A 19,193-nucleotide genomic window follows, 5' to 3' on the forward strand; every position below is an offset into this window, starting at 1 on the left:
GGCGCTTTATTCTCTTTCGCGTCCTCCTCCGTGTGTTCGTTTGTCTGCCTCCCAGCGACAACAAAGCGGCGCAGCGTGGTCCGACGCACGATCGTTCATCCAGTCGCGCGGGAGAGCAATAGTCGGACGCCCCGAACCGTCCCATCCAATCCAGTTCTGCCGACGGATCACGTGACAACGCGCCACTCATGTCGCTGCACTCCTCCTTAGAGTCACGTGACGCCCACCTCACGGTATCGGACTGGCTAAGCTGGGTCGTAGCATCCTCCGCGGGCGAAGCGCTGCAGCGTTGGCACCTCCATCGCCTCTCACCCTTTCCTCGCCGCCGAAACACTTCCGCGTCGCACGCCGTGTCACAGCGGGCAGACAGACAGGCGCGCCGGGCACGAGGGGTGGGGCCAGAAATTAAAGACTGGTTCGCGCACTTGCGCTTAGTTGCAACGTTGCAACCGAGAGTGCACTGCGCTCCCTCGCTATCGCTTGCAACGAGCATATATGGATGGATACGCGGCTGAACTCTTTTAACCGGGTGGCGGCTCGCGCCATCTAGCCAAATGCAACGATTAACTAATCTCAGGTTGAATCCTGATTTGATGTAGAAGGACAAAGAATCTCGTACCGCCGCTAAGCACAAGCACTCGTCTATCATTCTCCACAACCGTGATTTACATGCAATTTGTGAGACGAGAGTGCGTTGTGGTACCGTACGATCGCTTACAACGAGAATGGATATGTACGGTTCAACTCTCGTAATCGGGCGGGAGATAGCGCCATCTATAGCCAAAGATCCAAAATCCAACAATTAACTATTCTCCGCTTAAATTCTAATGTAATGGAGAAGGGCAAAAAAAAAAAAAAAATCTCATATCGCCGCTAAGCACGAGCATTCGTCTAGCATTCTTCACAATTCCGTGAGTCACATACAATCCGTGTAACGGTGCTGGAGAACAACACGTCGGGTACCCTGAAACACCTACGTTACTCAACTTTTCGTTTCTCGCATCATTCTTTTATTGTGGGTTGTAGAAAGTTTGACAACGTTATAAACAAGAATTTACCACAGATAACGCGCACACACTTGATGTCGCAGATACTGCAAACCCTTCAGCCGAGTTCAATGCAGTTCCAGGGCTACCTGACAGATGGCACCAGCGGGCATGCGGCGCGCGTCGGGCGTCGCCAGCAGCGCCGCGTCTGCGCGCCACTGCACGCGGAAGCGGCCTCTTCGCGTGAGGGACCACCGGGGCCGCGGCGGAGGTCAACGACGTGCGTGCACGCTGGAAACGCGTAAAGCGCCACTGGTTAGCGATGGTTTGGCAGAGACCTCGTATACAGCTACGTTTAATATGTAGCCTAGACAGGAGATCAAATAGAATTTAGTGGGCGATAAATGAACTACGCGTCGAATGTGACGCTGCGGTCGTAATAGTAACGCCCAAGTATGAGCGCATAACATTACCTAAATAAAAAAAAAATTCTCCATGAGCCGACGACTACCCTTTGACCAACAGAGAAATATCATTGTCTGCAAAAAAACACTTGTTACTAGAAAAGATGTGTCTTCTCTCCTGCTGACGAAACATTTTCACTGAAATATAGACCACAGGCGCTCACAATGCCGTATGTTGATTCGTCGAATATATTGAACGTCGGCTGTAAAAGAATAGGGTTATTCCGTTTAATCATTTGAGCCAGGTAACGTCACACTGCCCGAACATTCGCATTCTATCGCCAACGCCGTAGCATTATACATTCAAACGAAGTTTCAACTCACTGCGACGCGCAATTTATTCGCGCGAGCTGAAAACACGGAGTTTCGTTTTGTCTATCGGACCCTCTAGTTTAAATTGCCCTAGTCGAACTCACTCGGACGCGAGGGCGTCGGGTGTGTACCGATGTCTGCACATATAAAAGGTTGTGGGAGGAACGACAGTTGGCACCGAATAAGAGCCAGGCCTCGATACCCCGAAACAAAGGGCCATTGTCTGCGCCGGAGAAACAAATAAACCGGCCCGCAGGGGAGAGACGGAGGCAACGCAATTTCAACGTTTGACGACCCACGATTGAAAGCGGGGGCTTCCTGTCATAACATATGCACAGGCGCTCTCTCGCGCGCATTATTTATCGAGTCGACCGCCGCTTCCCCCGCGTCGCCTGCCGCCGTACACGAAAACCCTCTCGCGTTCCGAAACAGTTCCGAAACAAGACACACACAAGCACAACTTCGAGGGCTCGGTTACCCTATATTTAGGGTTCTGCGTTTTCGGTTTCTATTTTTTTCAAAATTCGGCGTACTTTTTTCGGTGTTTATTTTTAAATTCAATTTTCGGTTTTTTTCGGCGTATATTTATGCCCGCAAAAATTTATCGGCTTTTTTCGGTGAATATAAACTAAACACCAACGGACACCGGATCAGATGATCCTTGTACGTAGCTCTGATATTTGTGATCACTCAAAGAATAACGGCACAGATACATCTAAAAAGAAATGGACACTTCATTTGCAAATGTGTGCAACTGTAAAAGAAACAAGAAAAAAACGCAGAAGTACAAACAAGTCAGATATGAAGCCTATGCCCCAAAAACATGAAACCTCACCTTCTGTACATCAGGAATACGTGATCTCATTATAGTACACACAAACATGTACTTTCCCAGGTTCTCCTTCTTGATCCACACTATTTCTTTCCTGTTAATATATGACCCTGAGCTTCGAGAACGCCCTCTCAACGCTAACATTGGACGCTGGCAGGTTGAGGAGATGACGCGCTGCCTGAGCCAAAATCGCCGAAAGAGACACGGTGCAGAGCTTGCATCCAGTAAGTCTTCCTCACAACGAATTTGAAAACACGCTCGCCACGGCTCTGCGGTACGACTGGACGGTAAAAGTGACCTTTTCCGGTTAAAACTGAATTTTAAAAAATGGATTCGACAAAATTTTGTCGGTCTTTATCGGTTTAAATCGAAACTGCCGAACCTAAAAACTGACCTTTTACGGTTAAAACCGAATTTCCGAAAATGAATTCGGCGTACTTTTATCGGTTTTTATCGGTTTAAACCGAAAACTCCGAACCCTACAGGCTATATTCTATTTCACCTTATGATGTACCGCAGGAAAGACTACAAGCACGAGCTCCTTGCTCTACGGCACGTCCCGGCGGCACAAGCTCTCGCGCACTGAGGGCAGCTGCCAACGCTATGAGCTCGCGCCTCTAGCCTTCACTGCGGTACAACATAAGGTGAAACAGAGTATAGCTGCGCTAGAAAACTCCCGGCGAAAAATACAAAACAGACAGTACACTCGGTACAACCACGACCACGCACCTAGCAAACGCATCCGTCGACTCAACGGATCGCCAACTGAGGAGTGTACTGCTGCCGCGCCCGTGAGCATTTAAATCCGTTCAAAATAAGCGGGGAAAAAATAAACAAAATAAACGCCAAGAGGACAAAGTGAACGAAGTCTCGGAGACGTTGTTGTGCTTGCTTCCTAATTTATTTTATCTCATTATGATATGGAACTTTAGAACGACGTGGAACTTAATGCAGTCATAAGTACAGGCACGCGTGCCCTCTACCAGACTGAGTGCAGATTAAAGTTACGCACGCGCTCTCCCCCGAGTGTAGAACTATTTTTTTTTTTTTTTTGTAATTACTATGATGTACTTACAAACCGCGTCGCTTCGGACGTCACTGAAAGCGAACTCTTATCGGCGACGTGCGCGATTAAAAGCGTACGGTGTGATTGGCCTTCCACAAACTGACTAAACGCTCGCCTTGACGTCTTCAGTATAAAGGGTCGAATCCGCTTTCATGGACGGAAATAAGAGTAAACGCCAGACCGCCACCGAAACAGCTCGTCGCCAAGTATTAATGGCAAACAACACGGCCCACTACACACTCCCTTTTTTTAGACTTACGCTAGGTGGTGCAAGCTACCGCCCGTTACAAAGGGTATAATCATTGACATTCATCCATGTATCCATCCTTTTCACGCCAAGTCCCCGATAGCAGTCCACGCTACGAAACGACGTAGCCAATCACGCAGCGTCAAAAGTATGTCGTCACGGTGCTCTGATCACTTTTGCGGGCCACCGGCGCGCGTACAAAAAAGAGAACGATCATAAGACTTTTTTTTCACGAGGGCGCCGCCATCTTAAATTGTCGTCACTTTCAATATGGGATAAAACTTTTTTTTTTTTTTTGCTGTTAACATTTTAATAGTAGACATTAAGGAAATAAGCGTAGCCGTCACACATTCTCGTTTTGCCTCCCCTCTATTCCTTTTTTTTTTATATATTTACGGTTTGAAACGTTTTATTGTTTGTTTCGTCGCCCATACCGGATACGTGGGGACGAGAGTATACGAACGACAACAGTAGTGCCGCAACTCCTTCCCAAATGACTCCGGGAGGTAAGAACTTTCAAAAGTCGCTCGTCCCGCGCACGACATGCGCGCGCATTCGTGAGACACGCCCACCGGCGGCGGCAGCCAAGTTCACCGCTCCCCACGTCACGCTCTCTCTCGGGGGGGAGGCCCCGGCGGCTCGACAAAGGATGGGCCGAAAGGGAAACCATGCAACTGCCGAATCTGGCCGGGATTGCCCGAGACATCGCAGTGTACCGTCCCCGTCCCCCTGCGTTCGTGTCTGGAAGAGCGTTGTTCGAGCGTGCAGCACCAGAATGCTCTCTCCGCCTCCCAAAACGCCGAAACAGCAAACAGCACGAGCACTTCCGCTCGATCACCTACAAAAATAAAAATAATAAAAAAGCACTAAACACACGCACGCACGCACGCACGCACGCACGCACGCACGCACACGCACACGCACACGCACACGCACACACACACACACACACACACACTCGAACCCGGTAAGAATCAAGACGCGTGCGAAGAAGATTCTCTCCGCGTTTCCTATCTAGAGCTTCCGGTTTTTGATGCGATGGGAGGCTTGCAGTGGGCGCCTTCAATTCTACACCTTTCGCTAGACTCAAAAACTCGGCGTGTTCAAGTCAGATTAACAGTGACGAGGGTCGCGTTGAAACACGTCGAGCAAACAATGTCTCGCAACTTTCCAGATACGCAAAGAGCAAATTTAAAGAAGCCAAACAAACATCCACGACGTCGCTGACGCTTGTTTGGTGCTTGGACGATCCGAACGGTCCCAACCGACGAAAGTGCGAGCGCACGAGAAAAGTGAAAAGTGAAACATGAGCCGAAACAGTCGATCTGGACTCTCGCTACGTCTACACGCTTCATAATCTATATTATCTATCGAATTGTAAGAAGTTCAAAGAGCGAGACGTAGGCTTTGCGTTCCAACACATGTGTGGACCAAAGCTTCGTTAAAAACTGACAGGTAAGCCAAAAATGCGCATAGGGCTGATTCAGCTCTTATTTTAACAAATGCCTAGCAGCCTTTACTGGATTAAAACGAGAGTTGGCGACCCAGCAGAGCAGCGGAAGGAACGACGACCCTTCCGAGGAAAGACCACAATACAGCGCAATCGCACGGTGGGACATTTCTTTCTGAGGGTGCGAAGGCAGCGTTGCCAAATTAATAGGGGATTCTGCAAAATTAAAAAGCACGTATTTACACCAACAACACGCAAACACCTATAAAAAAAAAAGAATAAAAAAAGGCCGGTTTCCTTTTGGCAGGTTCGTGCCCGGGTCGTGGCTCGTGCGGCAGTCTTCCGTCGGCCTCTTCCGGCCGAGATAAGAAGCGACGCAACTTCGGCGCTCTTCCTCAAGATGAGGCAGGCTTCGCCGCCGGATGGCGACGACGGCCGCGGCGCTTATCGTGTCACGCAGAGGCGCTGATCCACAGGTGCCGTCGACCAGCCGGCTGCTTCCGAATCGAGATCAATATTTGGAGACAGACAGCCTTCCAAATAAACAATAAAAAAAGGCGGTGCACAGAGCTATCAATCACTGGTCTGTAAATGTGTGTATCAATCGCTGTTAAAAAAAAAAATAACAATATATATATTTTTTTTTTAACCGCGCGAAGTGGGTTTATTCAAGCGGTCATTCGTGGCGACCTTCACAAGCTCAGATGAAATACAAAAGTTGCTTTTGTGCTTCGGTGCTTTCATGCACAAAAAAAAAAAAAAGAAAAGAAACCTACCGGTGGCCATACAGACGCAGCCGACATGTTGGCGGCGGCCGCGGTGCATGCAGCTGGCACTACACGCAATCTGCAAGACGGATTGCGGCGCTCAGTCCTACCCTCGCGTGGCCAGAGCAGTCCAATCACCGTATACCTGGCGCTGCGGACGAAGCAAACGCACGCGTCTGCCTTCCTTTATCTGCCAGAGCATCGAGAACGGAAAGCCCGGGAAGGTTTCTCCAGGGAACTTCTCCCACCACACGCGTGTCGCCGTAGAATAGGCTCGGACGTGCACGCCGGTTCGTCACGGGGAGCGAAGCCACGCAGAGGCCAACACTAGGCGTCGACTCCGAGCAAGTGAATCGGCCAACGTCGCCAGAGTTGCGAGCTGCGCAGTCGAGCGACAGCCATTCCATCATCGCCACAGCTAGCCGGGGGGGGGGGGGGGGGGGGGGGGGGGGTCATGGGGCCCGGCCCCCCCCCCCCCTTGAAATCTTCCATTTTGCTGGGACCTCCTTTCCCCCTACCCCTCATACAGCATTTTGTCATGGGCAAGCCTCCCCCCCCCCCCCCCCCCCTTTCCCCCCCGAAACAAAATCCTGGCTACGTGCTTGCTCTCTGGAACACCATATGTCCACAGCCACAGCCCCCATTTATGAGGCTACTATGCCACATCACAGGCTGCGCTTTCGCGAGAACCTTAGGACAGTACGGTTGGGGGCAAACGCGCTCCAAAGGTTGGTCTGGCCAGCCTGGCGGTATCCTCCCCCTTTTGGTGATAGTTTACAAAAAGACAGAGGGGAAGGAAATTGGCGGGGACGAAAAATCATACTTTTGGTTTCTAGGCTAGATGGCGCAAACTACCGCACGTTATAAGGGTGTACGGCCGTCAGCATCTATCCATCCATCCATATTGGAGCACCAGTCTGGCAGTAGTGGGCACGGCCTTAGCGAGGCTGGGCTATCAGAGCTACACACACCAGGAGCGAGAAGGGTGTGCTCATGCAAGGTCGTACTTGCAAACACGCACACGGTCGAGGAGGAGGATCGATGTACCGAAGCTTCGGAGCACGTCCAGCTGAAGCCACCGTGCAGACTCAAGCACCATGGGGTGCAGATTCGAGGCCCGCTGTGGATATAAACGGGCGCTATTTGCTAGCGTGCAATTCGAGCAATCAGTCCTGCGTGATGTACGTTGAAGAATCCGAGTTAGCAATCGTACCGCACTCGAGAAATCGCACATACGAAGAGGTGACACAATTAGGATGCCAGATTTTCAAGCCTCCCGCTCCGTATTACCCCAACAGCTATTGGAATCGAGAAGGCCAAGTGATGCCGCTCCTAAGAAGAGTCAATCTGGAAAAGTACTTCAACACATGCTAGATACACTAAAACGCTTAAAAACTTCTTTTTTTACATTGAAGAATTGTTTTGCGCACTCAATAACCCTCCACCAGTGAAAAGACCTTCCGTCAATGTTCATTCCAAGTAGCCAAAAAACATTTGAAAAGAGGAACAATTCTTTCCAGAGTTTTCTCGCCACGCGAAAAATAGAAACGTCTTGCCTGCAGCGAAATTTTGAAATAAACGAGGCGCTTCCGGCATGCAGAAGTAACAAATGACAACGCAGAAGAAATCCTGTCTGGAAACGACTTACTCCCCCTCGATGTCGCCGCCGCCGCCGCATGTCATTCCTCAAACGCACGCTCAGCACAGACGCTTTCTTCGACGAGCGAAATGGACACTTCCAATATCCGTCAGCCGCTTTTCTTCATGAAACACGATCGGTCCAAGGACTCTCGACGTTCGCTCGGACGGTGCAGTTTCCGCTCCAAACTGCCCCCTTCTCGACCTGACTCACGCGCTGGGCAGACGACACACGGCAACGAGAAACGGTCGGTCGACGCAAAGAGCTAAGCCGGAACGCGTATACAAAGAGCAACGCGCGGATAGCGGATCACAATGACGACCACAGTGACGGCCGGAAGACCGGAAACAGGCCTATCATTCTCCTCCGATGCATCAGCCGCCTTGACACGGAGCCCATAGAAAAAGATGCGCAGCCACCTGGACAGTCTACGGCGCTACGCAGCAAAGCGGAGCCACGAGCGTGTCCCGCACTGGAGTCGCGGATGACCGATGGTCGTCCCATAAGGTACACCGCAGTGTGGCTTCAGGCATTCAGTGAGCGAATACAAAACGCAGGAGTCAATAAAACCTGCTTCGTTGAAGAATTGCTTGTTAAGAGTACAGTAGAAGCTGATCCCACCTCTATTCACTTTAGGCAGGTCGCTCTGCTAAAGTGAATAGAGGTGGGATCAGCTTCCACTTCAGTTAATTCCAAGCATACGAGCCATTGAGAAAAATTGCCCATATGTTCCAGCCCATCGGAGGCTCAACATTTCTCTTCCCGATCGTGTCGCGATAACTCTCCACCACGATCACGGCGAATGTTCTTGTCAGGTTTCGCTGCGCGTTCGCCACTTGTACTCATCCCCCAGCGGCGGAGGCTTTGCGAGTGCTCGAGGAGTGCTTCGGAGGGAACGGGAACAGTCGCGATTGCTGCGCCGAAGCCATTTTTGTCGTCATTTGGGAGGCCGCTCTCCAAGCCGGATCCCAGAGCAGATCATTTTCTTTCTTCATTTTTGTTTTACAATGGCAACGTTTTCAGCCACTCCAAAGCCACGATTTGGCGCCCACCGTCTGCTCCGTCGCGCGCATGCGAGTGATACGCGGGAAGACTCCATTTGTTTAACCGTGAGGCTCACGTCATTCCCCCGCAGGGTAGCATGCGGTCGTGACAGACAACAGCGTTCTCCGATGAAGCCACGCGGCGCAATCGGCCCAGGAAACCTCGCTCCGCCAGCCTTCTCGCTGAAAGGCCAAAGCAGGCTACAGCAGAGCATTCCCATCACCACAGAGATAATGGCTTCGCCACGGTCCTCGGTGCAGTTACCTCACCGACCAGTGATTCATCAGCAGCGCGTGCCATGCAAGCCTTCCAGCGGCCCTGGAAAACCGGCCGGTCGGTCAGCTGTGCGCGCTCCAATCGATGGCCTCTTGCGACGGTCCCCGAGGCAGGTGCCGCAAGGACTCTGCCTGGCAGCCCGCGGTGGCGGCCGGAAGGAGGCCATCAGCCAGGCATCAGCGGCGTCCTCGACCTTGCTCGGGAACGCGGCAACAATGACGAACGCCATGACGAGGCCTCCCGCGGTGATACGCACGGACAGGTGGCCTTGTGCACGCCAGTTTCGCGTCGGGACAGAGTTCCGGATTTGAGCCAACGAGCGACGATGGCCATTGAAATCCGAAACAGGAATGAATCAGAACGCTGATTGACATTCGCTTGACCCAACATTGGGCGCCATAACAGTGGGGGACAATCTTGGTCCGGAATCGGCAATCGTGACTGGCCACTCTTGGTTCCGAATCGGACATCGGGGCGACATCGGCACGACACAGTGACACAGATGTCGGTCCGGCGTTACGCTGATTTCATTTTTCTCGATCTTGAAAAACTTCCTAAATTTCTCTTAGCATGGCCACTGCAAGCAGTAACTTTATTTATACAAATACGGCTCCTAAAGTACGCGTAGGTGGTTCCATTCAGTCGTATATTAAGCCCTCCCCTCCCCTCCCTTCCCCTCTCCCCCACCGACCACACACACACACACACTTATTTTTGTTTTCTGAGAGAAAAATCGCACTTCTGCGATCGTTCATCAAAGAGCGCAGACTCCATGGAGGTGCACGAGTCGCTTGATTTCAATACAGCCAAGGTAGTCAACCTTCCACGCAAATAGGGAACCGCTGCAAGCAATTTTTACAGTTTTAAGTGTTTTTTTGTTTTTTTTTAGTCCTCTTGAAAGGCTTCTTTGGTGTCTATTGTCTGTGGTGTGTATTGGTGTCTATTGTCCGTTTCCTATAATTTTGGAGGTGACCAGTTTTGAGTGGGATGTTGTTGTGGGCTGTTGTCCTGTTTATTGTGAGGACACAAAAGAATTGCTTGAAGTCTTTGTGAGGCATATCTTCTGCTAGAGCCTTTTCACTTAGAAACGTTGGCAGTGTCCGCTTCTTTTGTGATAGAGTGGAACCTGTAAAGTCACGGTGCAGAGGACAAGTCGTATGTGATTGGTTGATGACGACGAGAACGAACTATATAAGAGGAAGTTGTTGAAATAAACTTGTAGCTGAGTTTGAGACCTGTCCGTCTTTTCTGTTACTTCTGCTCTTCAAAAAAAAAAAAAAAAAAACCCAGTCTCAGGGTAAACGACGAAATGGTTGACTTCCACCAGCTAGCCTGTACTTTGACTCTTTTCTCGTAAACCCAAACCCCGTCAGGCTTTTTTTTTCGTTTACAAAATTTGTGCTAGCTGGACGCGAAAGGGAGTCCCAGAGTTCAGACTAGTCGCATCAGAATCCACCAGACTCTTGTTTTGTTTCTATATTAAAGCGAACGTCGAAACACCTGAGCATTTGTGGATCGTGCACACCTTCCCTCTCCGCAAGAAGCTGAACAGCTGAAATACACCTGCAAGTCATGCATTTTTCGACTGTCGGGTATCGTTGGTTCTCATAACTGAACCGACTACCAGTTCGAATACGGTTTCCGAGTCACAATAAAAACAGTAGGTACGGAGTATGACCCGAAAGCGCCAAATTGTGGAAAATTAAAGGACAAATGTATGTGTTCTCAGAGGGGCTTACCGGAGGGGCTTCCACTGTGTTGTGCTTGTCATTTTACAGCACATAGATTAACGAGCACCCGCTCCAACCAGAAGAATACATGGATTGCCTAAAATATGCGGGATAAGATGGACACATCACGAATTACCGTTCGCCAATATTTAAAAGGTTTAGAGAGCATAAATATGCGAAGGTCTCTAGTTTATTCCTCCCTTTTTGTCTTCGTTTAATTGAAGTATTAGCGTAGACTTCTCATGTACCGTGATTCCCCCACAAATCCGTTCTTGCGACCCTCCAAGAGTCAATTGACCCAAAACAATATCTGAGCTGATCTTTCCGCGATAGCACGACGCGGGATAAAAATCAGACACACAAACCAATTTCCGGTATCAAATACAATTCCGCTATGAAAATAGGCGCTATTACATGGGATTTAAAGTGCAGTCCCAACATACTATTACCAAGGCCGGTCCATTCCACTTTATACGTTACGCTCCGTTTTTCGTTTCGGATACTTACTAACTCAACACAGGATACAGCTCGCAAAACAAATAATAAAAATAATAAAAAATAAAAGCGAGCTGATTTGTTTGTATAGCAACAGATCGAACACGAGGCGATAAAGAGTGGTTGCGAAGAGAAGTAGTGCCAGGAAACTTAGGAAACATGAGATCAGCATAAAGGCCATTCCCTGTATCAATCGTACGCCCTTATTACAAGCGCTAAGGTCACGCGTGGACTGCAATTAGCGCATAGGGGTATATACATGCACGCCGTGCTGGCTGCCTTTCACGTTCCTCATCTCAGGGTCACTATTGCTTACATATTTTTTTTTCAGGTCCGATGGCAGCTCGCACTTGCGTAATTGCACCCCTCAGTTTCATCTACGCTACGTGTGTCAAAGGGACGCTTTTCACCCCTTCGACTTGCATAACGCTAGGAGTCGTACTTGCCAAACCCGGGTGCTTGTTCACGCGGAGTATCGGCATCCATTTTGCGATTTGTTCGGCCACGTTTGGCAGTAGAATTGGGATGCAGTCCAAAGCATATATGCCTTGCATGGAGTTCGTTTCAGGAAGAGAAAGTTCGGGCCAGCAACATTTTTTGATGACGTAAAAGGGACCATTTTCTTTGAAAGGACCATGGTAACCTCATTATAAGGGCATGAAGACTTCCTACTTCAAGCATAAGATTTTATTTTTACACAGTTATGTTGCATTTCATATGTTTCAGTGTGTTGGCTACACTAAACACTAAACATGTTTTTTTTTGTGTTTTTTATGTAAGAAAAAGGCTATGTATTATTCAAAACAAAATACAAAATATTAACCTGCTGAGCATTCGTAATTTCTCAATTTGGAATAGCAGACCCAAATAAAAAAAAAAAAGAGCTAGGACTTCCATTATACGCACGTACTTGCTACACCATAAAAACAACAAAAGTACTCCACGCATTTGAAGTGCGTGGAGTATTGTCCTGCATGACTAGCATCTTTTACGTGGGTGCAATATCGCAATCAAACGTTTGAGTTCGGTATGTTCATATGAAGTGCTAGTCTGGGAGAAGCATTACTGTAGCTTCTATGCACTATCCATGGACCAAAAAGTGCACATGTTTTTCTGCTCTGCATGCCAGGTAGTGTAATGGCGCAGTAAGGTCAGTGGATCCACCACTCTTACGGCGTAGAAACTCAAACATCGTCGTCGCTTCCCGCACACCGCAAAACTCGAAACGTCAACATAACCTATCCAGAAAAGAATGTCACGACGTGTACCAAACAGTAGTTACTAGCAGGGACGCGTCACCTTATCAGCAGAGTTACACCAATTACCCCCCCCCCCCCCCCAGAAAAAAAAAAACAAAAGAAAAAACGATAGAAAAAAAATTTGATGGGTAAGTTTTTTCTAGTCACGACCCTTTTGTCAAAAGGGGCAAGACGCATGCCACAAAAATCTCGACCGCTTCTTGACAAGCGCATTGCGCGACACGTATCCCGGAACATGGCAAATGAAGCGCAACAACGAGTTGTGCCTGCAGCGGCGACTGAAAACTAACTACGCGCCGCTGTCAGTGCCAGCTGAAGACAGACCTCGAGCGCCGGGTTGCGCACAGGCCGACAGACGCAGGCGGAGAGCTTACATGCACTTCCCGCCTCGTGGGAGCTCGTGACTTTTTATGATTGTGTTGATGGCCTGCGACGTCGCGAGGACCCGGCCGAAACAGTCCGTGAAACAGTTGGCTCTCTTGTGAAGAAAAGCGACCTAAATATAACTCCCGCTGGCACCGCTTCGCTAACATTTATAGACGACAGGCCGACCGTTCTCGCGCCGGCTTAGAACATGACCGTGGGCTCCTCCGTCTCGAAACGATGTTCAAGAAAAAGAAGAAAACTTATTCACCCGTTGTTTCAAGCACCCCCACCACACCGACACAGATTGAAATCGCACGCCCGCCGCCGCGGTTGATGCCGGACATCACACAACAGCCCGTCGAAACAACAACAAAAAACCGATGTTTGTAAATCTCTGCCGTCAAAACGAAGCCGCCAAATCCCGGCGATCTCCGGGGTTCCAGTCTACGGTTCACGGGAAACCTCGTGGGCGGATTGCAGTCGCGTTTTTCGGCGAGCGGCGGTGACGAGCAGAGGTTGAGAGATTCGGTTCACTTACAGCTGGCTGCTGATGGTCATCCGTCGGAGAGTTATCCGTGGAGCGGCACGGCGAACGCAGCACTGTCACGAGGGACATGTCGTGCGAAGGTTGAGCCTGTCGTCGGGAAGGCTGGCAAACTCCAATTCACAGTCTGCGACGCTTACGAGAGTACTTGTAAAGCATGTTCACCGAGATGTTTGGGGTGTCAACGCGAAAACCAAAGCGACGGCGCTCACACGTCCGCCATCTTTCCAAGCAACTTTTTTCGTTCAGCGACTGCGCCAACTGCGCATGCGTTTGGTAGAAGAGGCTGAGAAGGAGCAGAGTGGTAAGGAGAAAACAAAATGTCACTTCCTGGACGTCACTACCGGGCCGACGGCCGTGTGGGTTCTACGTGTGGTAGCAAAAAGCTCCGGGCTCCGGCAGCTCCGGTGTGTTGCAGGTTTCAACTGAAGTTCTCGTTTCAACCATGTCTTAAACTTTAGAATCCCGGTGTGGCTTCTGCAAAGGACCGTCTCTCAAAGAAAATTACTTTATACATCTTTGAGGAGGTGAAGGGACGACTAGAAAGAATCGTGTACCTGCCTACTATGCAAGCGTCTATCACGGGATCGCAGAGCCAGCTGATTTTGGTTGTGCGACATGGCGCATGAAATGCTCGCTTCAGCCACTTCAGCCTTGCCAAGTCTGCCGGATTACTGTTTATGAATGTTGCAGAAACTCGTTTGAAACTATGCATCCTTTATTCGGTAGTTTACAGGAAGTACGACTGTACCTAAAACGTCGCTACGTATTTTAGTGCACAGCTTACGCAACTTGGCCTCATTTCTACAGTTGTGCGCTGTTGTGACGCGTGAGATGTGCCAACGCGGGTGGCTTTAGAAATCCAGTTTCCTTGGGCAAGTGCTCGAGCAAAATAATGTCTGTGCGGTATTTTAACATGGTATCCACAAACTCCGCAGTTCAAAAAGCCAGACTCCAGTAAAGTAACCCTTTTACTTGAAAGAGTTCACGCCGTCGGCCACCTGGCGGCCATTTTCTGCACACTTCGGTCGCTTCAGTGGCGGGGTGAGAAATCATTTTTCGTCTGTGTCATGGGCTATCCTGCAAATGTCACTCTTGTGGCAACAAAATCATATGCCATTGGGTATTGTTTATTTGGGAAAGGTTGATATTGGTAGCAAAAATGGGATGATGCTAAACTGGCTGAACTCTGCAAGTCAAATGCTACCAGAGTTGGAAGCTGGGGGCAGTCAGAAATATAGTGCACGAAGTGATGCTACTCCAGAAGACCATTCATAGGATGAAAATAAAAGCCCCTTATTTTTTTTTTTTTTAATTTAATAATGTCATGCCCTGAAAATTTTTATTAGCACTCCTCAATAGGTTAGAGATACCAAGGCGCTCAAATGGTTAAAACTTCGCACATTGAGAAATTCAGAAATTAATTACATTTAAAAATTAGATGATTTTGAAGCTTATTTTGCTACAATTCCAACAAAATTCATACCTTCTAACCTGTGAAATTTTAAAGTTTGATGAACTTCTAACACAATCCAGGATTTTATTCAAAAATACAAAGTTTCGTCCCCAAAACATGCTCCAGTCAAAGTTCATGTCACCTGTTTTGAACACCTAGACACTGGTACAAATTACCACAAAATATGCGACTCAAAGATCAAAGTAAAGTATACGAAGTATGGTTGCTGTCACAAACAACTGACTCCAACCTCCCAGACACAAGCCAGGCCAGCTAGCATGATGACAGCAGTGGCTTTGCCAGATTTGCTTAAGTCTTGAGTGATTTAACGTATATACAAACCACACTTCAGCACTACTGAAAATAGCTGACAAGGCAACTTCAGAATTAACACAAACTTTCAGAGACCTCAAAAACTTCAAACTTCACAAATGCCAACCATGGTGGTGCTCATAAGTTGCAAACTTTGCATTAAAAACCTTTATACTTCGAGCCATGGGAAGTTCACGGCATCTGCCTGCAATGCGGTTTTGATGCATACAGCACATGTTGGACTGCTATCATTGCATACAGTAGAACTTGCAATTCCCAGCAACAAATAAGCAAGAATGGCAATGAGTCTGAAGCAGTCACTAAAACGCTCAGTTGGGAAACTCGCCCTTGAAACCTGGACTACTCACGTTCAATGAGACCAAACTGGGCATGATAACAGCGCCGCCCTTTAGTGGCGACTTAAAACACGATGATTTATATAGCTACTGCGAAATGGCACCGAGATGGTGCCACCGGCCCTTGTGCAACTCGTCCTGAACCCATACGTGCAGCCTTGCAGTTCCCGGAGTGGCCACTGAGGGAGAAATGGCGGCGTTCCGATTGCCCAGTTCAGTTTCCAAGTACGGATTGGAGCCACCTCTTCAAAGCACGCTCTATGGCAGTTTCCCAACTGAGTTGTTCTAGTAACATTGGTCTGAAGGAAAAAGTGCTGTCTCATGCAGATGCACAGCAGAGGCACAAAATAAAGTCAGTCCACAGGTGGTGCAAGATTTATTGCATGAATGATGGAACGCAGCAAAACAAGAAAACATGATGATGGGGAAGGGGGATAGGTGACAAATGGTAATTTAAAGCAAAAGCTCATTTCTTGAGGAGCAGGTTCCTGAAATCTGCGTTGCTCAGGCCCTTGGTCTCTGGGAGAGCGTCCTTTGGCACTGTCTCTCCTTTGACCTGCGGCTGTGGCTTCTGCGGCTGAGGGCGCTGCAACGCCCTGGGCATGAGGGATACCTGGGTGCGACTACGACCTCTCCTGCAGCAACAAAAACCGCATATTAAAAAAAACAAAGAAAAACAAACTAACATCCCCCCAATTTTTTTTGTTGTTTTTTTCCATTTTGTTAGGCGTTTTAATATGGTGTCAGAAGACTACCCAATAAATATTTTGCTACAGGGTCACATATATCTTTAATAAAGCTAAAAAAACTCAACTGCTTGAAACCGAAACACGAGCATGAAAGCTCATGGCCAGAAGTCACGTGGCTACACTTGACAGCATTTTTTTTCTCCGCTTCCCAGGCATGTGAAGCAGACGACAAAGCTGCTTGCACAGTTTGTCGTTTCATAGTTTTGCACTTATATCCCTTCCGCCTGATGCTCTATGCTTGAAGATCGATCGGCCGGTACCATGAGCGACAGTTCCAAAATATCGGCCCCACGTCCGTTGCAACGTTGGTTTGTCGTGCGCCGCCCTCCTGTCGTCCAGCCCACGGTATGCCCGCGATCCGTCGCCATATTGAGAATGATGTGTACATGTACTCCCTGTGATCTGTGCATTATTTTTTTTCGATCAACATATTTGCAGTTTTTTGGAGGCCACAAAAATGGGGTTCATATTCTTCTTTATTTTTAATATTGAATGTGTGCGTTAGATGACCCACGACTTTGAATATATTTGGCACACATAGTTTGAACGCCATGTGACCATGAAGAAAAAAGCGAGCGTGACTGAAACTGACCATTTCTCGGCCGCTTTCTTCGGGCGGAAAGAAAACAAATTTCGAGCTGCCAATTGTCTTTCGGGTACAGTGGAATCTTGTTAATTTGAACCCGAGGGGGACCAGAACTGTGTTTGAATGATGCAAGATTTGAAGTATCGGGAGTTTCTTTCTTAGAAACACATAGTACGGGGCCTGCATGTTAGTTTGAATTAGAGAGTTTGAATTAACGAGATTCCACTGTAGTTGGGCACTTATAGGTCATGTTCAAATAAAAACCTCGGCGAGCATAAATACTCTGTCAGTGTGCCTTTAAAAAAGTGCCAAGATGAAGCTTGCTACTTAGACAAAAAGGATCAAACTTTCAATGTTCAATTGGGAGGAACAAACAGAAAAATCGGGTTTTACCCAAAGTCTTGATAGATCTACTCTGGTGCATTGCTTGGATGATGTAGAGAATTACCTGAAAAGGCTCCAGAGGTGTACAGTGGTTCATATGGCATATACTAGGATTGCAAAACTTTGAAAGGAAAAGAAGTGTGTGCTTCTTTTGCCTGAAACATCCATGCAATGCACAGAACTCTTTGCAAGTTTTGATTTGTTTAATGTGAGTGTTATATTACACTGTAGTCTGTTGAAATTAACAGGTGAGGTCCCACCCAGAAAAGCCAGTGCTTTACTCAATGTCAAACACACCTGGGCCCACAATGGGCATGAAGCATAGGTAATTTTTTGTGGGTGTCAACATTTAAAACCGGGCACTGATACATGTTTTACTCATTTCGCGACATCAAGAAAACTGGTGCATTAGTACAGAACAGCTTTGTGACGCCATTTCTCTGAGAATTCGGAGGCAGAGAGTTTTGTGCAGTTCTCGCATTGCAAGACCATAAAAAATTACTGCAGAGGTTTAAGAGAAGAAAGGATGCGTGGAGCGTACAGGCCAGTTTCCTTCGGACCCCCACCGAGGGAGGCGACCGGAACTGGCCTCGGCCCTCCATGGGAATCCTGAGGGTTCTGGTTGCGGGGTCCCCTGCTCGGAGGGTTGCTGATGGCCACCTGCAGCGTGTGCTTGCCGAGCTGCATGCCATCCGTCTGCACCAGCGCCACTGTAGCAGACGTCTGCAAACAGACGAGAGGAATCTCTTTGGCTCACTAAAAATGTCGCTGATGAGCACCGTGCTAAGAACCCAAAGGGACGGAAGGTTCCTTCAGTTTATTTAGATGTACTATATACAAGAAGCTATGTAAATAAAAAGACATCTGAGATCTCTGAACACCAGTATGCTGCCTTGGTCTCGAGCATTCCCTCGTTTTGTGTCTCAGCTTCCTCGTCTTCTGCTGGGTCCCGTTTGGTCGCCCGCTACAAACCAATAGAACTATCAGAGTAGTACCACAGATCTGCCTTCAATCTTATATTCATACTGGAACCAAAATAATAGTTTGTAGCACCTCATTTTCTTCTGGCAGATTACATACCAAGAGTCATACAAGCTGTAGAACAATCATCTCACCGATCCATTATAAACTGCATAAACATTTCAATCCAGTTTTTCTTGTGCATGTGTGCTTTGTTCCATCTGTATCTCGTCCTTTTTTTGCCCCAATGGGGCTGATATTAATATGTCAAAAAACCGAAATGATGCCTAAAACTAAAAGGAATAAACATACTCTAAATCTGCATTACCAAAAATTACACATTTTAATATTCCCATGAACTGCAGGTTTGTTAGTTGCCACAGCTGTTAGCAGCAAGTGGTAAGAAAAAATAAAATTGACTGCATGCATGGTCATTTTGCTAAACACCTTTAAAGGGAAGCTACGGAGCTTCTTGGAGAAAATGAGTTAGAAGTGAATTCTAGTGTATTTTTACCCCGTGAACCCGAATACCCAAACCATTTGCTGCGTAAGTATTGTTAAACGCGAGAAAAACGCGAAAGACAGTCGCTGTCCGTGACGTCATTGACGGCTCTTTTGGCTGCCCAAGGCTAGGGGGGCGGGGCTTCAGCCCTATTTTGAAATTGCTCTTGTGGCTCTCCGGCGCGTCGCATTGAAATATAATTTTGATATCTGTTATTCTAAAGGCCAAATGAACGCAATTCATGCGTTTTTTCTCAAATGTAGAAGTGCCCCATCTTCCCTTTAAATGAGGTAGCTTTATAGGGTGAGTGGTACTCTTAGCTTGTGTGGTGCCTAGGGCAGGATGACCCTCAGTCTTTCAGCGCCCGGAGTGGGTGGTGCTTTTATTTTAGGTGGTGCCTATATTCCGTCT

At 48.1% G+C, this 19,193-nt stretch overlaps 2 protein-coding genes across 2 annotated transcripts in view; both read right to left on the minus strand.

Moving 5' to 3' along the window:
* LOC8032616 overlaps positions 1–13,755 on the minus strand; it is a 265,009-nt gene extending 251,254 nt beyond the window's left edge. The window contains exon 1 of the mRNA XM_029970300.4: positions 13,472–13,755. Coding sequence (XP_029826160.2) covers positions 13,472–13,549 — 78 coding nt within the window. The 5' untranslated portion in view covers positions 13,550–13,755. The remainder of the gene's footprint in view (positions 1–13,471) is intronic.
* Positions 13,756–15,961: 2,206 nt separating this feature from the next.
* Positions 15,962–19,193, minus strand: part of LOC8032608 (squamous cell carcinoma antigen recognized by T-cells 3) — a 37,905-nt gene continuing 34,673 nt past the window's right edge. The window contains exons 22-23 of the mRNA XM_029970253.3: positions 17,862–18,043; positions 15,962–16,236 (exon numbers count right to left, since the gene is read on the minus strand). Of these exons, the coding sequence (XP_029826113.3) occupies positions 16,068–16,236; positions 17,862–18,043 (351 nt within the window). The 3' untranslated portion in view covers positions 15,962–16,067. The remainder of the gene's footprint in view (positions 16,237–17,861; positions 18,044–19,193) is intronic.

The sequence above is a fragment of the Ixodes scapularis genome, unplaced genomic scaffold (genome assembly GCF_016920785.2).
Source record: "Ixodes scapularis isolate PalLabHiFi unplaced genomic scaffold, ASM1692078v2 PGA_scaffold1__304_contigs__length_218370807, whole genome shotgun sequence".
NCBI lineage: Eukaryota > Metazoa > Arthropoda > Arachnida > Ixodida > Ixodidae > Ixodes > Ixodes scapularis.